Below are 26,110 nucleotides of genomic sequence, written 5' to 3' on the forward strand. Positions count from 1 at the left end.
TTCAAAAAAAGTAAACACCTCCCAACGCTGATGTTGCTGTGCAACGCAGGGAACAATGAAAATCCGATGTAAAAAAAAAGCAAACTTTGAAAACAAAATTGATGAGATTAATCACAACTGTCAGTTCTATTTTTGGATTTTCGTAAACAACTTTTAAAGTAAATACTGAAAATAATTTTTTTTTTAGTATGTGTTATATTAATAAACTTGAAACAAAACTGTATCACTACATTTCTTTTAAATGCTTGAGATCGGGAGAAATTAAGAAAAAAGGAGTCGAACGGAGAGTTTTGCCCGCAACTGTAATTTACTCGTGCTTGGACGAAGGATTTTTTTTCAATTACAACTATTTAAAAAAAAAAAATATCAAGCATATTTGACCGAAATTTTCATTTTTTTGGAAAAATATCTGTCAAAATTCCAATTTTTACTTTTTTTCTTTCCTTCGTTCAAGCACGAGTTATGGTCTTAACTAAAACAATTATTTTGGTTTATTTATTTTTGATGATCCTGTCAGGAGTTATGCTGACAACGCGGACGTTCCTTTTTTTCGAGGGGTCACCGGAAATGACGTCACAGTGGAGGAGTTTCAATTTTTTTTTTAAATTTGAGAAATTATTCTTTAAATATGTATCTAAAAGACAGAAAAAAGTTTGAATTACATAAATAAATCATTTTTTACATAGAAAAAAAAAATATTGAAAATAGACCTTTTTTACCCGATGAAACCCATGTAACCCCTTAAATTGTCAAAACAGAATCCCAGAAAGAGTGGTGCTGATATCTATCGAGAAATTTTAGTTGACCTGGAGAAGCCTATAACGAAAAGAACAGTTGCGCGTCGATGGTCAGAAGTATGGTTTCATGAACGACTGGCACGTCATCCGCCATTGGTAATAGCAACGCAATAACAAGGCCGAATTGAGGTTGCTAGAGAGCACAAAATCGTGAGCTTAAAATCAGTGGAGTTATATTTTATTCAGCTTTGAAACGAAAATAAATAGAGTTGGTCTAGATGGAAGGAAGTATGTATGGCGACCAGAACGTGCAGAATTCGACGCCAAGTTCATCTCATCAATCATAAAGCACCGGGAGGCTTAGTAATGGTGTGGGGTTGCTTTTCGTGGAACGGTGTTGGGCCAATTCATCGTATTGAAGGTAAAATGGATGCGGTCAGTACGTTCGGATACTTTAAAATATAATGTTGCCTTATGGGGAAGAGAATTTACCCGTGATTTGAAAATTTCAACAAGACAATAATCCGAAGCACACTTCTCATGTGGTCAAATAGTTTTTCGAAGACAATATGATCACTGTAATCACGAGTCAATTGAATCACGACGTAAAAAATGCACTTAGTATGCAGAATATCACAAATTTGGAGCAGTTATTTGGCCAAATATCAGAAATTTGGATCATTACAGGCCAAGGCGGCATGGGAATCCATTCCTGTTGAACGTTATAGAGGTTTAATAATGTCCATGCAAAAGCGCTGTGTAGCAGTAATAAAGCAATTTTTATGATTTTACAATTATTTTGCTATGATCTTAAGTTTTTTTCGAAGGACTTTCTAACTATCTTTTTATACATGAAGTAAAAAAAAAGGTTTTTTTTATATAAAAAACTGATACACATTGAAAACATTTCAAATTTATAAAATAAAACTTAATAAGCAATATTTTTAAGTGATTTTATTGAAAAAGTCTCAAATGGAGAGAACTGAGTATCGATCTTAAGTATTTTTCAACTGCTGTATGTATGGTATGTACGTAAATATGGGGTTTTAAATGAAAAAAAGAACATTACGATATCCTATATCATTGAGAATAAAGACATATGAGTAAACCGAATGAATGCATGAATGAGAATGAAGCTATAAAATTTAACTTCAAAATGATTTAATCTTCATTCTATCTTCGGGTGATTTTAGACCTAATTTCCAATAACTATTGTATTGGTGTCAAATCGGTTGTTCTATTAGATTAGATATGCCAAAAGTATTGTTAGAATACTATAACGGTCCTTAATTGTTGCCTTTAACATAAATTAGAAGGCTATTAGAAGCCCATTACGCACTGCGACCAGAGCTGATCTATTGTGAAAGGCCTATTTTTGTAACCCTAGAGTTTTAGGCTTTTTAAAAATTTTAACACAATTTTGGGTTTGTTGTTCCAAAGATTGCATGGAGATACTACGATACCACCAAGGTGATGAAGTCTCTGTCTGCCCAACGCAGAACATTCACAAAGCACATGTTGGTCTCAGATGATACCTCAAGCTGCAGTGAACTGTAAGATATCCTGTTAAAAGATGCAGATCTACTCTGCTTAGTGAGAGAAGCTTGTCAGATATTCCTTTGTTGGGACTTATGAATAGTTTGGCTTGACGCTGACCGGCACAGTTTAGCCAGTGTGCAGTAAATTTTCTTTGGCCTTTTGTGAGTCCACAGAAAGGCTCAGGACCAGTAAGTTGCATATTTGCTCCTTGTTATGCAAGGTCATCAGCCATTTAATTTCCCTTATGCCCTTCATGTCCCGGAATCCAGCCTAGTGTTACTATGTTGAGGTTTCCAAACATGTTGAGAAGGTTTAGGCAACCATTTACCAATTTAGAGGTGATAGTTGTTGATAGAAGGGCTTTTAGAGCCGCTTGGCTATCTGAAAGTATGTAGATGTGAGTAGCTCTCATTTTCCTGCTAAGGCATTCTCTCACACATATTTCAATGGCATGTATTTCTGCCTGGAATATTGTTGGGTAGAGTCCCATCGGAATCGATTTTTTGAATTTAGGCCCATTGATTCCTGCTCCTGTTCTACCATTTTCCAATTTGCACCCATCAGTAAACCGTAGCTGAGAGCCAGGTTTGAAAGTGATAGAATTAGTTCTCCAGTCTGTGCGTTCATTAATTATAACTTGAAAGTTCCTGAAGAGTATTGGTTTGGGTGATAGTATATCATCCCTATGAAGAATGGGACTATGTAGGAAGTCTTCTAAGATCTTTAAATGTCCTTTCATATCCCCACTTTTAAGTTTAGATATACCTTTTAATCTTAAGGCACTCGAGCGAGCTTCCCTTTCAATCAAGATTGGAAATAATAAAATAAGAATTAACTTAAAATAAGAAATAACTATCATATTTGAGCAATAAACAAAAAATGATCATTGTTCTTGGGGAAAAAATCATTATGTTGGTACAAAAATAAAACTAAAAAATAATAATAGCAACTAAAGATAAACTTCAATAAAGATAATTCTTTCTCGTAGAAAAGTAAAAATTACACAAGCCAACGAAATTTGATTAAGTTTCTATTTTAATCCACAAATTTTGGCTCTTTTCATGGCAAAATAAGAACTTTATTTGGCGTGAATACAACTTGCTTTGGTCATTTTTATGACTATAAATAAATCTTGAAATTTTTGGTTGTTTATAAGCGGATTGTATATATGCGGCGGGTAACAATTTTACTACTAACGTAAAGAAATTTAACATCTAGAACCCAAAATTTGTGTTGAGTATTCTTATTTTTGAAAGTATGGAAATAAGTTTCCGCCCTCGTAAAAGAGGTGTCGCTGCTGATGCTATTTTTGTGTCCGCTCTAGTAATATACTGGTGATTTGGAGGTGTATATGTGAGGTTTCGATCGCAGTATTTGACATTCGTTTCAAGAGTAAAGATCCTTTCTTATCTGATGTCAAAAATGTCTACATCCGTCCCGAAAAAACAGCATTTCCATTATGCTTCATTATTACATTTTAAAGAAAAGTGCAGCTGAAACGTGTTGTATATTGATCAATATTTACGGTAATCATGCTCCATCTAATCCAACTTGTAAAGAGAGGATTCGACGCTTTCAAATTGGCAATTTCGACGTGAGCGATAAAGATCGCGAAGGGACACCGAAAAAATTCGAAGATACTCATTTACAACAATTATTGGATGAAGACGCATGACGAACCCTTGATGCTATGTGTAAAGAGTTGGATGTTGACGGATCCGACGTTTGCATGCGAAGGGAATGGTCCAGAAAGCAGATAACTGGGTGCCACATCAAATGAAGGAAAGGGATATCGAAAGAAGTTTGGTGACGTGTGACGTTACTGGCATGAAAAATGGATCTATTGTAATAACGCTAAGCGTCGAAAATGTTGGACCCTGCCAGGTGAACCAGGTCCATCGACAGCAAAAAAAAAAAATGCATGATTCTATGTTGTGCATTTGGTGGCATCAGAAGGGTGTCATCTATTATGAACTCCTTCAACCATCTGAAACCATCACTGGCGATCGTTACCGACTGTAGCTAATGCGTTTGAATCGAGCTCTCAAAGAAAAGCGGCGGGAATGGGACGGTAGACATAACAGACGGATTTTATTGCATGACAACGCCAGGTAACACGTTGCTAAATCGGTCAAAAAATATTTAGAGGGACTGAATTGGGAAATTGTGCCCGACCCGCTATATTCCTCAGACATTGCATCTTCGGATTACCATCTGTTCCAATCAATGCAGTCAGTAGTTCACTAGGTTACAAGCCAAAAGAATGCGAATTTTTCGTCAGAGGAATCCGTATGCTGCCTAAAAGATGAATCATGTATTTTTTAATTTTAATTAATTAATTAATTCGTAACTTTGAGTAAGAAAGGACGGAAACTTATTCCCAACCCAATATATAAAAACAAAATTGTAATTATTTTATGGATAAATGTAACCATGAATATTTCTATAAGCAAATTACTTAGCGAACAATTTTACGCCATTAAATTTCTTTCGTTAGATAGATATATATTTAAAAAGAAAAAAAACATAAAAGTTATAAACTAAAATTCGAAAAGAATACATTTGAAAAGAAAATAAAATCAAAAAGAACTAAAAAGTTAACGAGTAAATAGAGGGGATAGATAATAAAATTAAACCACACAAGCTGAGAAAACTCCCATTACCCGTCAGCCAATATCTTGTTGCTGATAATTATACCTGTTTGAAGTTTGCTGTTGTTGCGGCTGTGGCTGTTGTGCTGTTGGTAACTGTGCAGTTGGTTGTTGTAATTGTAATTGTTGCGGATACGCAGGTGGCGGCTGTTGTTGCCGTGCACCAATCACAGCTCCTCCTCCACTCGTTGAGAATGTATCCAATTCCTCGTTGTTCGTTAATTGTAGCTGCTGTTGCGTGGCCTCTAATTGTTGTTGCTCAGCAAGCAGTTTAGCAGTTAAAATTGACACATAAGAACGATAGCGGCGTATCTATTACAAATCGAAAAAAGTCCCGAGTATGAAAGGGGAGAGTGGAAACAAGTATTAGGACAAGCACCTCACCTCATACTGTAAATAGTTCTCTTTTTCTTTGTAATTCTGTAGGGGAAGTCCTTTGTTTGGCAAAGGTCCTTTCTTATGATCTGCGAGAGCAGCTTCTAATTGGGCTAATTGCTGCTCATGCGATTCTAATTGCTCTTTCTATTCAGGAAAAAGGTGAGTCATAAAAAAAGAATTATTTTAAATCTCGTTTAAATTATTTTAATTAATTTTTTTTGATAGTTTTAATGCCAAACTTTTTTTTTTATTTTTTTCTTATGTATTAGCAAATAAAAATCTACATACCATCAAGTACTTTGTGTGTGTGCTGGGAAGTAATGGACGTTGAAAACGTTTCTGACTGCCCACACCACCCTCCAGTGGCGGTGCTGAATATGCGGCGCAAACGAAATTTATCGTCTCCACCCATGATTGTAGCTCTTTGGAATCACTAGTTTGGAATAAGTACTCGGCTTGATCGGCAGTTTGCAATCGGAAAACGTGTTGTTTTTTCGTATAATCGGTAGCCTTGGTGGCCAAAGCATGATGGATGCGTATCGCATTATGCAGGTTATCGGACATCTGTGAAATATTTAGAATTGAAAAATGCAGCGTCTAATTTTATACTGAACATGAAAATGTATTTTGTCGCTTTGAAGGAGACAGCTTTCAAAAAAGTTATTGCCCAAAATAAGTAATAAAATAAAATATAATCATGTAAACAAAAATTCCCCCTAACTAACAACTCGTAAAAAATTATTTTAAATTTCCTTCGAGTTATTTTCCAAAACGGGGATCATTCCATTTTGACCACAATTTTTGTTGCTTTCAGCACTTTTTTAATTTTCTACAGAATTAATGTATACACTCACCTGGCTCTTACGAAAGCCATGCTCATCTTTGTGCAAGAATAGCACCAAATCACGCAGCGTGCAATAGAACATCTTCCAGGAACGCTTACCGAATGGTGCTAAGGGCAATAAAAAATCGAATTTATGAACAAATATTGTGGGAAAAAATTAGCCATTAAAACTCGTTGAAAATAAAAATCTACTTAGAACTAACTTTTTTTGTAGTTGGAATCGAAACAACACTTGCGCATCACATAACCCTTTTTGTATTCAATCGCCGACGACGATTCTGGTATGTCTAAGAAGGGATTTTGTCCGATAAGGCTGGTGGATGTGCTGTTCTCCACATTATTGTCGGCGCGTTGCTTTTGCAACTCATTGGCATCTTCGTCGCTGCAATGTAAAATAAAAAATATTAAAGATATAAGATATGAGATAAATAAATTAGAGCAAGTAAAATTCGATATAAAAGCAGCGATCATTAATATTAGTTTATATATTTCATGTAAATAAATCAATAGGTTTTTAGTATTTTCTTACAGCGCCCATTCCAGCGGTTGTGTCTTAATGGCTTGATATAGGTATTTCAAAACGTCTTTGGGGAAGTTTTCGCCGTCGTTCAGTTCGGCCAGGTTTTCAATGAATTCCGCACAAGTCATTTTTCGTCCAATATTCTGGCCATGCAAATCGGTATTCAGAAGCATAATAGCGCAAGTTAAAGTGTGCACAGCATCTTTTCCGAAAATAATAGAAACAAATTAAAATTAATATGATATTGACTAATCAATATATTAAAAATATGCGTCAACAGAATATAATACATTTATCAACAAAAATATGTATTTTCGATTAGAGTCTTCAACTGCATTCTTGACTTAAAGTAAAAGCATTTTGCAAAGCAGGTAATTTGTTACTTTTAATCCATTCAAAATTTCTCAAAAAGCTGATTCGAAGCAGTTTGAAAAACCGGCTTTAAATTCCGTCCGGAAAACCATATACTTTATACCGATCTGAATTTGGTGTGGGGCAATACGTATGCCAAGTTTGGGCGAGTTTTAGTAAGTCTTCTTTCATCGTACTAAATGTTTCGGGTTTATAATTTGTACCAAATTTGGGTAATTTTGCTTTTTCACATTTTTTAATTTTTTGAAAATTAACGTTATATGGGAAATGGGGATGGTTATCGAACGATTTCACATGCCAAAAAAGTCGTGGATTTTATACGATCTTAATATTTTTGTCGATTCTCAATGAAGTGAGGAGCAATACGTATATTAAGTTTGGATGAGTTTTATTAAGTCGTTATCGAAATACAAGCAGTTACAAAAAGTGGGCGTAGCACAGCCCATTTTTTTATTTTTTCGTTTATCACTCTACATTTCGAATGATTTTGCTTCGTGTATAACAAAGATGTCAATTTTTTTCTGAATATTATCATTATATGGGAAGTGGACTTGGAAAGAGTAATACATTTGTCCACCAAGTTTCATTGAAATACATTAGTTTTTGCTTGAGTCATCGGGCGCGTAGACGGACAGATTCACTCACCTTGTGAATTGAATGTTCCCGGATTGCAGTCCAGAAAGCGTTTCGAAAAATGGACCAGCACACGTTCACGCTCTTGCGTCTCACCTGACAACGAAAATTGTTGCAAAAATTCGCGCAACGATTGATCCAGCGTTTTCTTTTCGAAATTGAAATACTTTAGGTATTCATCGGCGACAGCGCGGCTGAAGTCGTTGCTAAAAATAAATACAAGATTTTAATGCAAAAAATTTACAATTACTTAAAAGTTACTAACTACTTTATGAATTTAATATCATTTAAAATATTTGAAATTTAATTAAATCCAGTTAATCCAGTCTACTCACTTTTTACTGAGGTGTCGCGACACATCGCTCTTCTTGAAACCATCCAGTGAGTACAGCCTTTTGGCCAGTCGTATCGCTGACGGCATATCTACAGCCTTTGGTGAGTAATGGTAGGAATGTAACGACTCCACATCGCTACCATCATCTGAGACAGGTGGCGATGAGTCCCGTCCCGTACTGCCACTATCACCCCCCGCTGCTGTCAAAACAGTATTCAATGGCTCCTCTGTCAATGTGGCCAATTCATCTTCGGAGTCTCTCAGTTCGGTGTAGGCCGAGCGTGGTGAAGCATTGTTACTATTATCGATGCCACGCACCTGTATCACTAGTTTATGCTGTTCGGAATTCTGTTGTTGACCCATACCACCAACCTTCTGTTGTTGTTGCAATTGCTGTTGATGAAACGTTTGTGCTTGTAGTTGTGATTGTTGATGGTGCTGTTGCTTTTGTCGAGTTGCTGCCGTATCCGATACGAGTATCGTTGAATCCGAATCACTGGGATCACTAAGTACCATGCCGCCTGCAAGATCGCGAGAGCTCAATAAATTATCATCGTCCTGATAGTCGGGACTAGAAATATTCGAGATGGCTTCGGAGACGCTTTGGTCGCAACCGGCACCACCTGCAAAACTATTGTTACCACCACCACTACCATTACCACCTCCACCACTACCATTACCACTACCAGTAGGACATTGTAACAAACCCATTTGTAAAGCCGTTGTGGCTGTGGTTGCGCTGGTGCCACCGCTCGTGCCACCATTAGCTGCATTTGCTGCCAATTGAAGGTGTTGCTGCTGTTGTTGTTGTTGTTGCTGATGATGACCACCATTATTATTGTTGCTGCATAACGCATAAGCGCCACCAATGCCAAGCGCACCCTTCGAACCAGACGATGACATTACCGAACTTGACACGGATGTAGGTGAGGCGGGGCTGCCAGCTGAATGCTGTGGTGATGAACTTATTGAACTCGAATGCGAGTGTGAATGCGAATGTGAGTGGGAATGGGAGTGTGAATGTGACTGCGAATTCGGTGATGAATTATTGTGGCCGCCATATTGTGCTGTCGAATATTGTTGTTGTTGCTGTTGTATTTGTTGCTGCAGTTGTTGCTGCTGCTGTAATTGTTCTATTTGGTGTGGCGCCAGTGGTGCGTTATATGTCCAAACGATGCGATCGCGACTGGAGCCCTGCAGCGGTAGACGAACGGAAGAACAGAGAAAGAGGATAAAATATTAATTAGCAAATGATTCTGTAAAACAGCTAACAATAGCAAAACGAAGTCTGGCTTTTACTACCTATTCTAGACTAAGTTACTAAATTAGTTTCTATAATTGACTAACAATAATACATTTTTTTGTTTTGTTTTCTATTTGGTTTTATTTACAAACAAAAACTGAAAAATAAATATAATCGTTTGAAGTTTTAACTTTTTGAATAAGTATACTTATGCACATGATTCAATTATTAAAGGTCTGCTCACTGGTGACATTCGATTTTTGACACTCCCTTACAAAAGCTTTTATTTAAGAAGGTGAATAAAGTGGAAAATATTAAATCCTTTTTGGTAAAAATGGTAGCAAAAAAGTATTTTCTTACTTAAATGCAAAAAAACTGCGAACGGTTTAAAAAATAAATTTTAATTAATATTTGAAAATAAAGAATGGTACAAATAGAAGTTATTGCCAAATCTAATATTAAAATAAGAAATTACTTAATCTAAGATTGTATTTTATGAATTCATTTTTAAATTTAAAACCGATGGCGAAGTTGCGAAGTTTCGTCAATATGAAACTTTTTTGTTAAAAATAAATAAATAATTGGCACGTACAATTCTGTTAGGAGTTTGGCCGAGATCCTCCTCCTATTTGTAGCGCGCGTCTTGATGTTATTCCATAAATGGAAGGACCTACAGTTTTATGTAGAGCTTTTTCATGCTGGTACTTTTCTTTGCTAAGCCTCCTCTGGACACGTCATCTATTCAGGGGAAGGTGGGCTCATTGGAGACAAGTTCCGTCAATCCCAACTTTTTTACAATGAGGTCTGAAATGTTATCGATCGCGTCGGGACTATCCAAGTGTTCTCAGTGCCGTAACTCTTTGGGAAATGCTAGCTGTTTGCAAAACATCTATTCCGTCTAAATCACCACATCATAAGAAATAAAGCTTTGTAAATTCTCCACTCATCGATCTTGGATTGCCTCAATTACTCTAGCATGTCCTGACTTAAACGGTATGTATTTCATGTCATACTACCATAGTCCTGAACATACCGATGAAAACTCTTTAGCGAGTTGTTGCTCGTAAGCAGACCATATTGAAAATGAAATGTTTTTTCTACAAATTTTACTTTTCCTCCACTTTTACTCAAAATATCTAGAGCTAGCAACCCAGTGTCTTGCTAAGGAAGCCGATTTGTCAGAACGAGAAAGCTGCTTACTGAGCAAACCTTTTATCATTGAATCATGACTTATGTATATATATATATATATATAATTGGCGCTTACACACTTTTTGGGTGTTTGGCCGAGCTCCTCCTCGTATTTGTCTTGATGTTGTTTCACAAATGGAGGGACCTACAGTTTCAAGTCGACTCCGAACATCAGATATTTTTTATGAGGAGCTTTTTCATGGCAGAAATACACTCAGAGGTTTTCTTAATTTTGGTGTTTCACCGAGATTCGAACCTACGTTCTCTCTTAATTCCGAATAGTGCGTGACTAACCAACCCATTCGGCTACGGCGACCGCCAATGCCTGCATACCTGCCGAAAAAACCCACGCACCTCTACTCCTTGTGATTATAAATTTTGGTATTCAATTTTTTGAATTTAATTTTTTTATTAAGATATAGATCATTATCTTAAAAAAAGCCATACCAGCCAAAGTTACAAACTTCGTATGAAAATCAGAAAAATGTACCAAAATTTTCAAATTTGTAATGAGAATTTTTAGAAATGTTTTGAGTACGCAGTTTTCATTCAATTTTAGTATAAAAAAGTGGAAGATCAAAAATCGCGTTGATCTCGGTAAATTTGTTTTGCTTTCGGTGTTGAACTTTTCCTCTATATAAAAAATGTGTTTAGAAAAGCGTGGGGTTTTTTAACGGATGTACTAACTAGTATGGGTGTTTGAATTTATTTAACTGATTAGTTAAAAATAAAAAATAGAAATATATAAAAAATAACAATTGTTTAGAATGTCTTAAACACAATTTTTCTTTCATTATTTATTTTTTTGTTCAGAAATTAAAATCGTTTAGTTCCAGAACACTAAAAGCCCATATTTTTGAAAAAGCAATATTTCTAAATAAAAAAGTGAAGGCATTACATTTATAAATTCAAGAATTTAATTATCTTCATACCACTTTGCAATAAGAAAATGTATGTAAAGGGATATATAATTCAAAAAATAGTGTTTACATAAATTATCTTTACCACGAATTAGTTCATTTAAGGCTTATAAACCAAGATTTCTTTTAACTTTACAGATTACACAGTACGGAAAATATCAAATGACACAGAAAAATGCCGACACACCGATCGGTTATCTACCATCAAAAACTAAGATTACTTCCCTCGGCGTTTTTATGTGCCATTTAGCGTCCCGACAGTGTTATTAATTAAATTTTCAATAAATATTTCCAGATGTTTTGGGATAAAGTGGTAAAAAGGGCAGTGCTCCGAACCAAATTGCTTGCGTGCGTGGCCATATTAGCAAACTGTCAGCCTGCCAATAACTTTTTTCGAAAGAATTATGGGTATATATTCTCTTCATAGCAATTCTTTGAAACAAAAAGAAACGGGAGGCCTCGTGGTATTATTTAAGCCTCCAAACACCTCAATATAAATAAGTACATACATTGTTCGTAGTTTAAACAAGAAAATTGGTGCTCAAAAATATTATCTGTGGCAGAAGTGACTCGGAAAGTTAAGACTCACGTTCTGTAGAACATATCAAAGGTAACCCCACAAGGGAGTGCAGAGTGCAAAAGTTCCATAAAAGGTCAAATCTTTTGGATGTTCCAAAATAAAGTAAGCCAGAGAATTTAACATTTCTACGAATGCGTCCATTTGACACCCGTCTTCTCTGATGCGGCAAATTAAAATGCGTTAAGAAATAAAATCATCGAGTTTGATTTACAGAGGAAATATACAAACATTTCGAATAGCCACAAGAAGTCAAGCACCATCGTTTGTGATGATTTGGACGGCAGTTAAGGTAGATGGCCCTTTTTGATGTTCTTGAATTGTGGCTTGTTGTTTATGCATTTTAATATCCTGCATCCGATTGCAATTAAAATTTGGAGTTACGCAATAAAGTAAGTTTACATGGACGGCCATAGAGAAGAAGAATTGAAATAATATCTTAGGCCTGTTGCGCTTAATACTTTCTACGGCTGCAGGTATGCAATAGTTGGCGTTTCTGAATATCATCTTAAATTGAAAGCGTGAATTGGGTAGAGGGAACTACCCGCCCTATCGCTCTATTTATTTCAAATTTATTGCACATGGTGTACTCTAGCGCACCCCAATAGTGCGGCCAACTATGTAGTATGTAACTTTTCTCAAATTTATGGAACCTTCTATCTCGACAAACTCTCATAAAAAGTCTTGCTAGTATAAACACAGTTTACTCTTTTTTGGGAAACGCTAAGGGAAATATCATTACTTGGTTCATCCGTATTTTTTACAAATGTATTTTTATGGAATTTGTAGAACCCCCGAACTAACAAAAAAAAATTACATATGTGAACTCTTTGTAGGTCCCCGCTGTTAAAGTATTTACGTAATGCATTTGTGTGCACTTGATTAAATAACTTAATATTTTCCAACTAGTTACTTTTTTAATAATAAACTACTTAAATGGAAAGAGGCAACAGATATCAAATAATAAACTACGGCTAAACACATTTCTACGTAAGACTCATAAGTGCATGCGCTACCAAATGTAAAACATAAATACAGCAATCTGATGGGGAACAACAGAAAATGCTTGAGAATGATTTGATAAAGCGAAAATTAAGCGCCTATTTTAAACAAGTATAAGTATGAAGTATTTCCTTATTTTCTTAATTTTTTTCATTATTTATTTAACGCTACAATCTAATATGTATCTCTCAACCTTTTTGTGAGCAAATTCAGCTGTTGAGTTGGTTGTGGTTATTACTTTTGCAGTTTTTATTATTGTCATAGTGCATGCAGTAGTTGTTATTGTAGAAGTAGTATTAGTAGAAATAGCTGTTGTTTCATTAGTGTTACTAACTGTAGGATCAGAACAGGTTGTATTAGAGATAGTAGTAGTAGTGGCAATATTTTGAATATTAATTGTATTGGTATTGTTGTTGTTATTATTGTTTTTGTGTCCGTTTTCTTCTGGTGTTTGTGCTGCATCTGCGCTTGACGCATCCAAAACGATACGTGGTATGCTAATGCGCACTTTGCGGCGTCGCCTATTGAAAATATCGCGTTGACTGAGGAGCGTTGATTCGGGCGATGATACCAGCAGAGTAGGCGAAGATGAGGGCGAAGAGGAGGAAGCAGCCGCTGCTGCTGCCGTAGCAGCATTCAGGAGCGCTGTTTTCAAAGCCGCCGATGATGGCGATGATGATGTAGATGATGAAATAGATGTAGCGAATGGTGAGAAAGTGGAGCTGCGTTTCGTTGTTGATTTCATTGTTGCTTTGTTCATGTGGTTAGTAGGTGTAGAAGTAGTAATAGATGGCTAAAAGACAACATACATACATACACAGAGAGACAACGACAAAAAAAAATTATCATATAAAAACAAAAAATTGTGAACAGATTAAAACCGTAAATATAAAAAATAAATAATAACAATACAGCACAATACAAAAGGTTCGATTTAAGTGTATAATTGTTAATTGAAAAATTTAGTTATTTTCGTTTTATACACACATTTTTTTGCATGTAGGAGTATGTTTTTGGCATTTAGGCATTTTAACATATAACAAATGTAATTGTGTTAAAAAGAGAGTGGAGAGGAAAAGAAATAAACAAAAAGACATAACAACGTTAGAGAGTGACATAGACAATGTGTATAAATATTAGTAATTGTAGTAGAGCAAGAGTTTTAACAGTTCAACAGCAACAGGTTTAAAGCTTTCAAGTTTAGCTACTGAAATAAAAAATGAAAATTTGATATATTTTTTATGGAATGTTCTTAGGAGCAATGAAATTGGGTATTAACTAAAAATGTATTTTTATATAAGGAACGACTATACTTAAATACATACGAGTACATATGCATGTTGTCAACGTCGAAAGAAAGTTTACACCACATATTAATATTAACTGGTTTTGACTAATTATTCATTTTTTTATTTTTTATGAAACTACTACCACAAAAACTATTCAATGCAAAGTTTGTATACATTTTATAAAACTTCGGTAAATTTTAATAAAAATTTCAAACTTTTTAGTCTTAATTTTTAGAAAGATTCTGGGTATGCAGTTTTATAGCCCATTAAAATTTATTATTAATAATATTATATAAATTTACATGGCCCGGCACTCGAAGTGTAACCAACTTCAGACCGCTGAAGTGCATCAGCTGTCTGTTAGTTGGCTAAATGACAGTCAAGAGTATTGTTTACAAGCGCGCGTTTCTCTCGCATTTTGCTGAGAGTAAACGCGAAAAAAGAAAATCAGCAATGCATTTCGAACGTAATATGGTGATTGCATTACATTTGGCTGGAAAATCACAATCAGCGATCGCGAAAAGACAGCAACGTCACGTGAAATGGTTCAAAAAGTGAAGAGGCGACTTGAGCGAAATCCCCGATGAAGTGACAATCAAATGGCGAGAGAACTGAAAATATCTGACCGTAACATCCGCCGCATACTGAAAAATGATCTCTAAGTCAAGCCTTACATGATCAAAAAGGCGCATGATCTCACACCAAAGTAGCAACAAGTCAGATTTGAGAGAGCGAAGGAGCTACTTCGCTTGACCGAAAGCGGTCAATTTCCTAACATTGTGTTTTCTGATGAGAAAATTTTTCAAATTGAGCAATTCGTAAACTCCCAAACGATAGAGTTTACTTGTTCGACCATTCATACGAGAATTTGATTCATGGATTGGCCACCAGGAGACAGCACCCGCCACAGATAATGGTTTGGGCCGCTGTAACCGCAGATGGGTGGTCTCCAATCGTTTTCATCGAGCCTGGCATCAAGGTAAATGCGAAATATTGTCGGGAAAGTATTATGGAGGTTGCTTTGAAGCCATGGGCTGGCAAACATTTCGGTGGCAGACCATATGGACGTTTGAACAGGATTCGGCACCGTCTCACAAAGCTCGAGTAAACTAAGAATGGCTTAGAAACAATGTTCCAAACTTCATAACGGCCGCACAATGTCTCTCAAATTCACCAGACGCGCATTCGATGGCCATTTTGGAGAGTAAGGTCCGAACTAAAAGATTCACCAGCCTCGAGGCGCTGAAATAAATCGTTGTCAGCGAGTGGGCCAAAGTACCTGTAAGTCACATTCGGGCAGCTTTCGATCGCTTCTGGCCATAGTCAAGGCAAGGCTATAGTAAAGGCAAAAGGTGTCCATACCGAGCCAAAGTAAATTGATTCTTAATGTTGTATTATTTTCACACATTTTTTAATTTGAATTGAATAAAAGTAATTTTTCCAACTAAATTTATGGCCTTTTTAATTCGTTACACTTCCTGTGCGGACCCGGTATAACAAAGTGCTGGTTTCACGTGTGTAAAAATTTTCGACAAATTTTTTTCCTAGGGTGTTGCGCATTTTCTTCCACGAAATAAATAAAAACATTTTTGGCATATTGAATTTTGAGCAACTGCATACCCAGTATAATTTTTGTTGAAATCCTTACTAGGAAGTTTAAGATTTTGATCAAAATGCGACAAAGTTTGAAGCTTTGTGTTATATGGTTTTTATTGTAGCATTAACATGCATATACAGTCCGCAAAAAAATATAGAACCTCAATACTTTTACCAGTCTTGATTATTTTTTTTTAACGTTCCTTATTCTTTTATAAAAGACTAGCACAGTTTGCCTAACAAAAAAGTATATAAATGTAAAGTTGCTAGAACATACCATTTATTTTTTATAAGTGTTTTCCGTGACGGGAAAATGTTTCTCCATATAAAAAAAATGGTGGATGAAGAAAATGCGCAATACCGTCGGTATAAAAAAATTATCAAAAATCAACGAGAATTTTGAGCCACTTTCATCTTGCTTTTTATTATACCAAAATTTTATGGGCTATGATACTGGCTACCCAATTTATGTAGTTTCTAAATTCTGATGAAAAATTCTGAATTTTGGTAAACATTTAACGAATTTTTATATATCTCATACCAAGTTTGAAACTAGGCTTAATATGGTATTTAATGTATAATGAACTATATTTTTATAAAAGATAATTTTAACTAAAACATATATCGATAAAGTGCTAAATTATTTCCGAAGGCTGTAAATAAATAAAAAAATAAATGGTCAAAGTCTGTCAATACGTGGTGCTGATTTTCTTTTGACGCTGACAATACATATCAATACATACATGATCACTACATAGTACGCGAACATTCTTTTTGTTATATATCTGGCCAAGCGTTTTCTCCCATTTGTGGTGAGTTCTGCGGTTTGTTAGCACCTCCTACTGATAGTTGATTTTTAATGAGAAACTTACTCAAGGTAAATACTCTCTCGAAACTGTGTCATTGGCTGCCGAGGGGCGACCGCTATTAGAAAAAACTTGCCATATCATTTGTAAACACGGAAAATCCCACTCAGTTACGGCAGGGTTTTCAATAAATGTTGTATTACAAATAGAAGACAAATTTTATGTCGACTCGGAGAGGTAAATGATTCTCAATGAGAAACTTTTTCAGTACAATACAAACCATCGTCAGCCGAGTGGCAGCCACTATTGCAAAAAACCTTTTTATATTGGCATCGAAGCCGGGATTCAAAACAACTGGTGGTGAAATAGTCATTAATAATAGTTTTGTATATTACTTAAAAAACTTTTTAAAGCTTTTAAAAGAAAATACTTTTAATTTTTTAATTGTTATGCCCACCACAGTTCGAACCTCAGTCTTCTGGAGTAATTGCTTATATGGTGGAGTAAGTTTAAAATATGTTGCCAAAAAATTGGCTGCGGTTAAAAACAATAAAATCTCCTTGTTAACACTCTATAAAAGATAAATTCTATAATATATATATTAGTTTTTGCTTTCTAAGTTGGATCTGTGATATTCATTCAATGTTGAATATGTAGATTTTTAAGAGTACAAGCTTAAAACATTTTGATGCTCTTGATTTTGGGTTTACAACAATTAACAACTTGCCGTATTCGTAATAAACCGAAATTTTAAAAATTTCGTGTAAAGTACGTTACGTTAATGGAAAAATGGAATATTTGTCCATTATACTTTAGACATAGGATAGGAGATTTTGTTTAATTACTTCTCTTCAAACTTAATTGACTCCCTAATGAACCTGAAAATATTGATCGAGGGTTAGATAAGATAATTTGTACTTTCACAGCACTCTTATTCAAAAATGTGCAACCTTAACCTAGCAAAAGTCGGACAAATAATATTTTCATCTACACACTAGACACTTATATTGGCTGATAACGACCATATGCCGCCCCCCTTTAGTACGAGAAAGTACTTGAATTACTATACGAAGATACAAGTAATTCTAGGAAATATTTTATATGTATATGGAATAAACACAGAAAATTACAATGGACGCCGATTTGATTGTTGACACTTTTTGAACTAGTAAACTGTTTTTGTCAAAAAGAAAAAACAAAAATAATAATTAATTTATCCAAGAATCTTTACTTGTTAGAAAATCGTATACGAATTCATAATCAGCGTCAAAAGTTACCTAAAAACAGTTTTCGGCCGCTTGAGTAAAAAAAACCGTACAATCTGGTGTATGTTGTACATTTGCATATTTTTGTGTGATTTTTAGTACCAAAGTACTTTTATATAGAAGATCTAGCTTCAGACTACAAAGTTTGAAATGTGCAAATTGAAATAAAGCAACAAGAAGTATTTCCACTATCTAGCCATTTTTGATGTACATAAATAAAGTTGTGCTAATTGTAAAAAGTAACGACACTTTAAATAAATTAAATATTTTTTGAGTTGCCTTTAGGCACAATTTGTTACAGCTTCTCAAACAAAAATTTCAATTAGCATAATTTTGCAAGCATAAATTCAGCCAAAATTATGCAACACATACAATCAATCATAGGGACAAGAATACAAAAATTGTCTAAAAAATAAAAATATTTTTTTCAACTGACAACCATTTGAATAAAACAAAATTGCTATGAATTTTTAATAACGAAACAAAAATAAAAAATCACATTTTCAAGCTAATTTGAAACAGTAATTAAGATTAAATAGATTCGTATGAAATCAATTGGCAAAATATTGTATATTGTATATATACTTAAAATCTATTTTTTTATTTTAGTCTTAAAGATATAACCTCTTCAATTATAAAAATGCAATACAATTTTTTATACAATAACAATAATTTTTTGGATCAAAACTTCATAAGATCAGTTTAAAAGTATCCCACATTTTCTAATAATTCCATACAATTTTCTCAAATTCATCTTTAGACATCCAATGCTAGGCACATAGAAATGGCGTCTTGTTTCACTTATTTTAATTTTAATCCTTCCTAATTTTCACTCTAGGAGACTGATTCTTATAAACGCCCAATCTAACAACTCTACCATTATTCAACTCATTTTGATCACAACTCCCTTCCTTTACACCCATGACTTACCTGCGAGTCTTCAGAGTCTTGTCTTGTATCCAGCAACGTATTCAGTGAACTATTCACATCCTCATCAATGTCGATCGGTATTACGGCAGCCATGCCTTCACGCTGTACTTGTTGCAAATGATCCTCGGATTTGCTAGTACGAAAACCAGCCGAATCGCATGTACGCACGACACCATTGTGTCGCCGCACCACACCATCATGGCCTGCGGTGCCACCACCGCCCACTGCGCCCAGACTCGATGGCTCTGGACTGGTGGGTACTGAGTTTGCTGTATCCTTATCAATTAATGGGGTGGACAGCGAAATCGGTGAGGTGGGCACTGAGAAAGAAGTTTCATCGGGTGAGGTGTTTATGCCAGCCATGCCGTCGCTTTTCACCGTCGCCGATGAGGAAGTCGAGCCACCTGAACCGCGTTGCTGTTGCCGATGATGTTGTTGCTGTTGGTGATGGGGTTGATGGTGGTGGTGGTGGTAGTGTTGGCGCGCACAATCGACCGAATCGTAGGCGCCGCCGCCTCCACTAGCGCGCACCACACTTTGTGCGTGTTTGTAATGCGCAGCAGCGGCTTTATGTTTGAGTGCGCGCAACCGTTGCTTCGCCGATGCCGATGTGAGCGAATTCGAAGAGTAATCTTCGTCTTCGTGCTCTGCAGCACAGCCATCTTCGCCTTCAGCATCGAAGTCCTCACCTTCGCCGTCACCGTCCTCGTCATCGTCGTCGCCATAATGCGTCACCAAGCACTGCCGATCGCTTGCGTCATCATCTCCGCACACGTCCCCGGCACCAATTCCGCCACTATTGTATGTTTCGATGTTTGTGATGTCGTAGTGGGTTTGATCCTCCTCGTTTTCCTCGATGTCGGCCACTTCGTCGTGTTCGTAACTGCTGTGTTGCTGTTGGTGACTGTATTGATGTCGACGCACTGAATACTGTTTATGTTGTTGATATCGTTGTCTGCGATTATTTTCGCCGCCTGTTTCCTCGTCGTCACGCTCTAGCTCTTCGCACAACAACAGTGTGTCGTCTTTGCGCGGATCATCACCTGTCACGCCCACACCACCTCCGACGCCCCCACCACTGTTACTGTTATTGTAACTATTGTTAATGCTATCCAACTGTTGTTGTAGTAAATGATGATGCGGTTGTTGGTGACGTCTTCTGCCGCGGTCTTTCTGGTGGTGTGCCGACTCAGAACTTCCCGTATGGGTGGGTGAATCCACCGAAGAGGATGATGTGGGCGATGATTCACCAGAGGCGCGAGGCGCTAGGGTACCGTTGGCGCGCGCAGCCACGACAGCACGTTGTGGTGAGTCACGCAAACTGTCAATCTGTAGGAAAGGGAGCAAAAACAAAATTATTAAACCCATTCCAAATAAGATACTGCAATAAGCATTAACGAACCTTCTTTGCGTGCCCTGGCAGTAGATTACTACTTTGTGATGTCCTCGATAAATTTAATATCAGTTCACCAGTCATCATGTACGCTTCAAAACGTGGCGCCTTCGCTGGCTGCGGTGGCGCCGAATTAGGCTCAGCGTCACGTTCGCTTTGTTGTTGTGTTGCTTGTGAAAAACGTGTGCTACCGCCGCTATAACTGTTCGAATGCTGTAAATGCACACTATTACTTCCACCCACGCAAACACCTGTTGCTGACGCTGTCGTTACGTGGCCGCTTGTAGGTGTGTTACCGTTAGTGGTGGCCGAACCCACCGTGCCAGCCTTCGTAGGAATTTGTGATGGCCGCGGTCGCTTATGCTGTGGCGAATGTTGTACGGGTGGCTTCTGTGGTGCTTTCAAAGCAGTTGGAATGCGCGATGGACGACATGTGGGGGATGTGCAAGTAGCTCCACCCGCGCCTCCACCACCACCAGTAGTCGTTGCTGAAGCGTTTATATCACCAAATTGTAGCTGAGCTGACGAAGCGGAAGAACTGCGACTGTGATTGCCCTGTTGTTGTTGGCTAGCCCCAGGCGTTGGCAGCGAACCCTGGCGGTGTGGCAAGTGTGTGGGAGATTTAGGGTAGCGTATCGCAGGCGAAGACGATGAATTTGAGTTGCTATTATGTGACGGTTCGTAAGAGTCCTGTAGCGATAAAGAGCGATGGTGTGTAGTTGGTGATCGACAACTCGATACTTTGTAATCGTAAATGTGCGGAGATGGTTCGATGTCTTCGTAATGGGGATTTTTTGTATTAGCCAGCTGTTCTTTGAGACGTGCCTTCAATTTGGGATCTGTAGAAGTTAATCAATATTTGATAAAGAATTAAATTTCGAAAGAAATAGAGAGAATGGGGAAAAAAAGCTTACCTCGACGCAATTCCAATGTGACCGAGTCATCGGATAGACGTAAGCACTTCAAAACTGTTGGAAGTTGTTAGGATGAAGGTAATTGTTCGATAAATGCAACAGCAAAATTAGAACACGGAAAGAAACATAAAAGTAAATTTAAAAGAATGATAAAAAAAGAACGATTAAAAATAACAAAATAAATGGTCTTAGAAAAGTCACGCCCAGATGTCAGTAGTGAATAATTCCTAGACGATACCTTTTTATGGCATCTTTGGCATTTCCGAGTAGGCAGATGTACAATTTTAACCATGGATATTAAGATAAGAATTGAACCTAACAGATCGTTATCACCACAGAAACTTCGTCAATTGGTTATTTGAACAAGATATATTTTTATGAGGAGCTTTTTCATGGCAGAAATACACTCGGAGGTTTGGCATTGCCTGCCGAGGGCGACCGCTATTAGAAAAATGTTTTTTTTTTTAATTTTGGTGTTTCACCGAGATTCGAACCAACGTTCTCTCTGTGAATTCCGGATGGTAGTCACGCACCAACCCATTCGGCTACGGAGAAAAATCATTACATCCACTGAAATGTACACCAAACAGGGTGTAGTTTTTAGGCTGGAGGAATAATGGGCCCGTTTTTCTTCGAAGATGAAAATGAAAGAGCTGTTACTGTCAATGGACATCGCTATAGACAGCTGATTCAAGATTTTTGTGGCCTGAGTTTGAAGAAATAGACATAGATGATTTTGATTTTCAACAGGATGGAGCCACAAAACACACAACACGGAAAAACAGCGCATTATTACCTAAGTTTTCCGGTTGATTAATTTCACGTAATGGTAACATAAATGGTAGATTATGCAATCTAACTCCACTAGGCCTTCTCTGATGATGACCCCTGCAAACGAACTAAGGTTTATGATTTGAGGGCGCATAGCTGGAATGTCCGGTCCCTTAATGAGGAAGATGCCTCTGACCGGCTGGTTGATATCCTCGTAGGAGCAAAGGCTGATATTCAAGAGATGCAATGGACGGGACAAGGCAAGAAGAACCATGGACCTTGCTACGTCTGTAAAGGATCACAAAATTATAGTGAGAGATGCTTCGTCGTCTAGTACTTACTTTCGTTCACTCCGGTGGACGAGCGTCTGGTAATAATCGGCATCAAAGCGAAATTTTTCAACAATCGCTCATTTGCGCCCATGCCCCTAAGAAAGAGAAAGACGATGGAGCCAAAAATTGCTTCTATGGGCGCTGCCTCGCCCCGACATAAAAATCGTGCTTGGCTACTTAGTATTGAAGAGGGTGGGCGAGGAGAACAATTTTGGTCCCACGGTTGGAAAATTCAGCCTACACAACGAAACATCCCGTAACGGACATGGGCTGATCGACTAAATACAGTAAACTATGTGCCTGCTTATAGAAAACGCGGAATTAGTCTTCTAAATATCGCGTGTAAGGATCCAGCGAGCATACTACCAACAGATTGGACCTTATCAGTGTGGCTAGACCTGGAAAATCTACAATCGACCAGATATTCATAATACGTAAAGTCTTAGAAAAGATCCATGAAAGAAGAAACGATGAACAGAAGTTGCCTATATGACGAGATGTATGCATTTGTTATCCTCGCAAAACTATTACGGCTATGCAAAATGGCGTTGCTCAATACCAGTAACGCCGTCAGAATTGGGAAGGACCTCTCCAAGCCGTTTGATACTAAATGAGGTTTCAGACAGGGTGACTCGCTGTCGTGTGACTTCTTTAACCTGATACTGCAAAATACTTAATCATTCAGGCACAATTTTCTATAAGAGCGTACAATTGTTAGCGTACGCCGATGATATTGAAATTATCGGCCTTAACAACCGCGCTATTAGTTCTGCCTTTACCAAACTGTATAGATAAAGAAGCAAAGCGAATGTGTCTGGTGGTGAAGCAGGACAAAATTAAGCACCTCCTGCCATCAAACAAACGGTTGGCGCACTGACGTATCGGCACCTACGTCATTGTTGACAGTTATGATTTCGAGGTTGTAAGAGACTTCGTTTATTTAAGAACCAGCATTAACACTGATACCACTGTCAGCCTTAGGATCAAACGTAGAATCCCTCGGACAATAAGTGCTTCTTTGGATTAAGTAAGCAACTAAGTAGTAAAGTCCTCTCTCGACGAACAAAACTAACATTTTATAAGGCTCTCACCATACTCGTCCTATCGTATGGCGCAGAAGCTTGGACGATGACAATATCCGATGAGGCATCCCTTGGAGTGTTTGTAAAAAAGATTCTGGGGAAGATTTTTGGACCTTTGCATGTTAGCGGCAGCGAGTATCGCAGGCGATGGAACAATGAGTTGTATGAGCTTTCGACGACATAGACATATTCTAGCGGTTTTGTTGGTTGGGTCATGCCGTCCGAATGGATACAAACGCTCCGACTCTGAAAGTATTCGATACGGTACCTCTACGCTGCAAAAAGGAGGTGGAGAAGAACTTGGCTTCACTTGGGGTGTCCAATTGGCACCGGTTAGCACGAGAAAGAAACGACAGGCGGGCTTGCTAAGAGCCGTACTTTCAATAAAAATAGTGAAACCTGAAAGAACCTAAATTTTTATTTTAAAACAACATCTAGGCGCGTCTTTTGAATAACCCTTGATATGACATGTACATTTATTAAACTAAACATAATATTTTTAAGAATATAATATTATAAATTCTCATAACATAAATTTTGCGAAATATATATTTTATTTATAATAAAAAAATTTCAAATACTAAAATAAATAAAAAATATTATGGAAAAAAAATTTCAGCATATTGTATAACAAGTAACGACATAGATAAAAAAATAAAAACTGATGTATTAAAAAAATTAAATAAAACGGAACATGGAATACGAAGAAAATTCATATACAATTCAATGTAATAAACGCCGCTTTCGATTCACCACTCCTATACTCGCCAAGCGAAAAATTTGTAAGTGAAAGTGACAACAATTTAGCAATGATCAAACGACTTTGTTTATAGCCATTTAGCCCACGAGCGATATGAGTAGTAGTGATACAGGGTGAACGATATGAAGTGTTACCAACTTCACACTGCTTGTATCTGTAAAACAGCTCATGACATCAACGTCAAAATTGTTCTAATATATTGTTTATAAGCCATCAAAAGCATTTGCGTCTCAGTTTTATTGAATGTTTTTTTCTGTGATGGAATTCAAACGTAATAGTGTGATTGCGTTATATTTGGCTTGAAAATCACAACCAGCCATTGTTCGTGAGCTCAGTCACCTCAAAGTGAATAAAATGTTTGTGTATCGCACTATACAACGTTACAATAATACTGGTAGCATTGCAAAACGCTATGGAGGTGGACCAAAACAACCGCAACAACGCCAGAAATGGTTCGGAAAATGAAGGCTCGACTTGAACGAAATCCACGTCGAAGTGGAAGAAAAATGGCCAAAGAACTGAAAATATCGCAAGACAGCATTCGAAGCATATTGAAAAATGAGCTCAAGGTCCAAGGCTTACAAGTTCCAAAAAGCCCACGATCTTTCCCCCCAGCAAAAAAAAGTTCGGTGCGAAAGAGCAAAGAAGTTGTTGCGCTTGCACGAACGTGGCGAATTTCCTAACATTGTGTTTTCTGATGAAAAAAATTTCCCAATTGAGCAGTTCATAAACACTCAAAACGATCGTGTTTACTTGACCGAACGCTCATACGAGAATTTGAGCCTACGTATGGCCACTCGAAGCAATTTCCCATCTCAAGTAATGGCTTGGGCCGCAGTGACCGCTGATGGACGCTCTCCAATCGTTTTTATCGAGCCATGTGTCAAAGTGAATGCGACTTATTATCGGGAAAATGTTTTAGAAGCTGCTTTAGAGCAGTGGACACGCAAACATTTCGGTCGTAGACCATGGACGTTCCAACAGGACTCGGCACCGTCTCATAAAGTTCGTGTGAACCAAAAATGATTAAAAAATCATGTTCCACACTTCATTTCGTCCACACAATGGCTTTCGAATTCGCCAGACGCAAATCCGATGGACTATTCCATCTGGTCCATTTTAGAGAGCAAGGTGAGGACTAAAAAATATGCCCGTATGGATGCGCTGACAAAAGCGATTATACAAGAATGGGCCAAAATACCTCGAGATCACATTCGTGCAGCATGCAACTCATTTTTTGACCGCTTGAAGGCTATAGTCAAGGCAAAAGGTGGTCATATCGAGCTAAAGTGAATATATGTCAAAATTGTAATCATTTTTGAACAATTTTGTTTTTGAAATCAATAAAAACTAATTTCACACAAAAAAGTGATGGTGTCCTGAATAGGCTTTAGACGCAATGCTTTGAAAATTAATGTTATTACATACATACATTTTTTTTGTTCACTACAACCTAAGTGTTGATGAATCGAAACCAGCGAAAATTTATTTAAACATAAATTAAAGCAAAATAGGGCGATGTCCCCTATAGCTACTAGTATCCTTAGCTTTAAGTCTACTTTTATTATTTATTTATAAAGTTAAACTGATAATAATAAAAATAATAACAATATAATAATAGATTATATAATATTACAACAAACAAATATATATGTAAATCAAAGAAAATTATAATATACAGAATAAGTGGATATATAAATACATACACAACTAAAAAATTAAAATATAGTTTGTAGAACAAAATGTAATAGAAGTGGGTGATTTTAACAAATTATGAAAAATAAGTTAAACTAACTATATTGCACTCTCCTTTATGGCCAGTATATACAGTAAAGGTTCTGCGTTTAAGAAAAAGTTTTAAATGTTTAATTCAACTGTATTTTGCTAAAATTTCTCTGTCAAATGTTTAGTAATTAATTTCAATTCGAGATAATTTTCTTAAAGAATAGGCGATTGCTATATCTGATACGTCTATCACGTGATAATTTACCGTTTTTATCAAGTGTGAAAATTTTTTATGTGGAAAGCTTC

At 36.8% G+C, this 26,110-nt stretch overlaps 1 protein-coding gene across 4 annotated transcripts in view; it reads right to left on the minus strand.

The window, feature by feature from the left end:
- LOC129236422 (PH and SEC7 domain-containing protein) overlaps positions 1-26,110 on the minus strand; it is a 117,344-nt gene that overhangs the window by 12,643 nt on the left and 78,591 nt on the right. For 3 of the 4 annotated variants that reach the window (XM_054870808.1, XM_054870807.1, XM_054870806.1), the window contains exons 3-13: positions 21,135-21,188; positions 20,230-21,059; positions 18,828-20,156; positions 8,010-9,202; positions 7,687-7,880; positions 6,679-6,871; positions 6,353-6,531; positions 6,160-6,257; positions 5,594-5,869; positions 5,312-5,449; positions 4,974-5,239 (exon numbers count right to left, since the gene is read on the minus strand). In XM_054870808.1, the coding sequence (XP_054726783.1) occupies positions 4,974-5,239; positions 5,312-5,449; positions 5,594-5,869; positions 6,160-6,257; positions 6,353-6,531; positions 6,679-6,871; positions 7,687-7,880; positions 8,010-9,202; positions 18,828-20,156; positions 20,230-21,059; positions 21,135-21,188 (4,750 nt within the window). The remainder of the gene's footprint in view (positions 1-4,973; positions 5,240-5,311; positions 5,450-5,593; positions 5,870-6,159; positions 6,258-6,352; positions 6,532-6,678; positions 6,872-7,686; positions 7,881-8,009; positions 9,203-18,827; positions 20,157-20,229; positions 21,060-21,134; positions 21,189-26,110) is intronic. The other variant, XM_054870809.1, reaches the window with a different exon arrangement.

Source organism: Anastrepha obliqua, chromosome 1, assembly GCF_027943255.1.
Source record: "Anastrepha obliqua isolate idAnaObli1 chromosome 1, idAnaObli1_1.0, whole genome shotgun sequence".
Taxonomy (NCBI): domain Eukaryota; kingdom Metazoa; phylum Arthropoda; class Insecta; order Diptera; family Tephritidae; genus Anastrepha; species Anastrepha obliqua.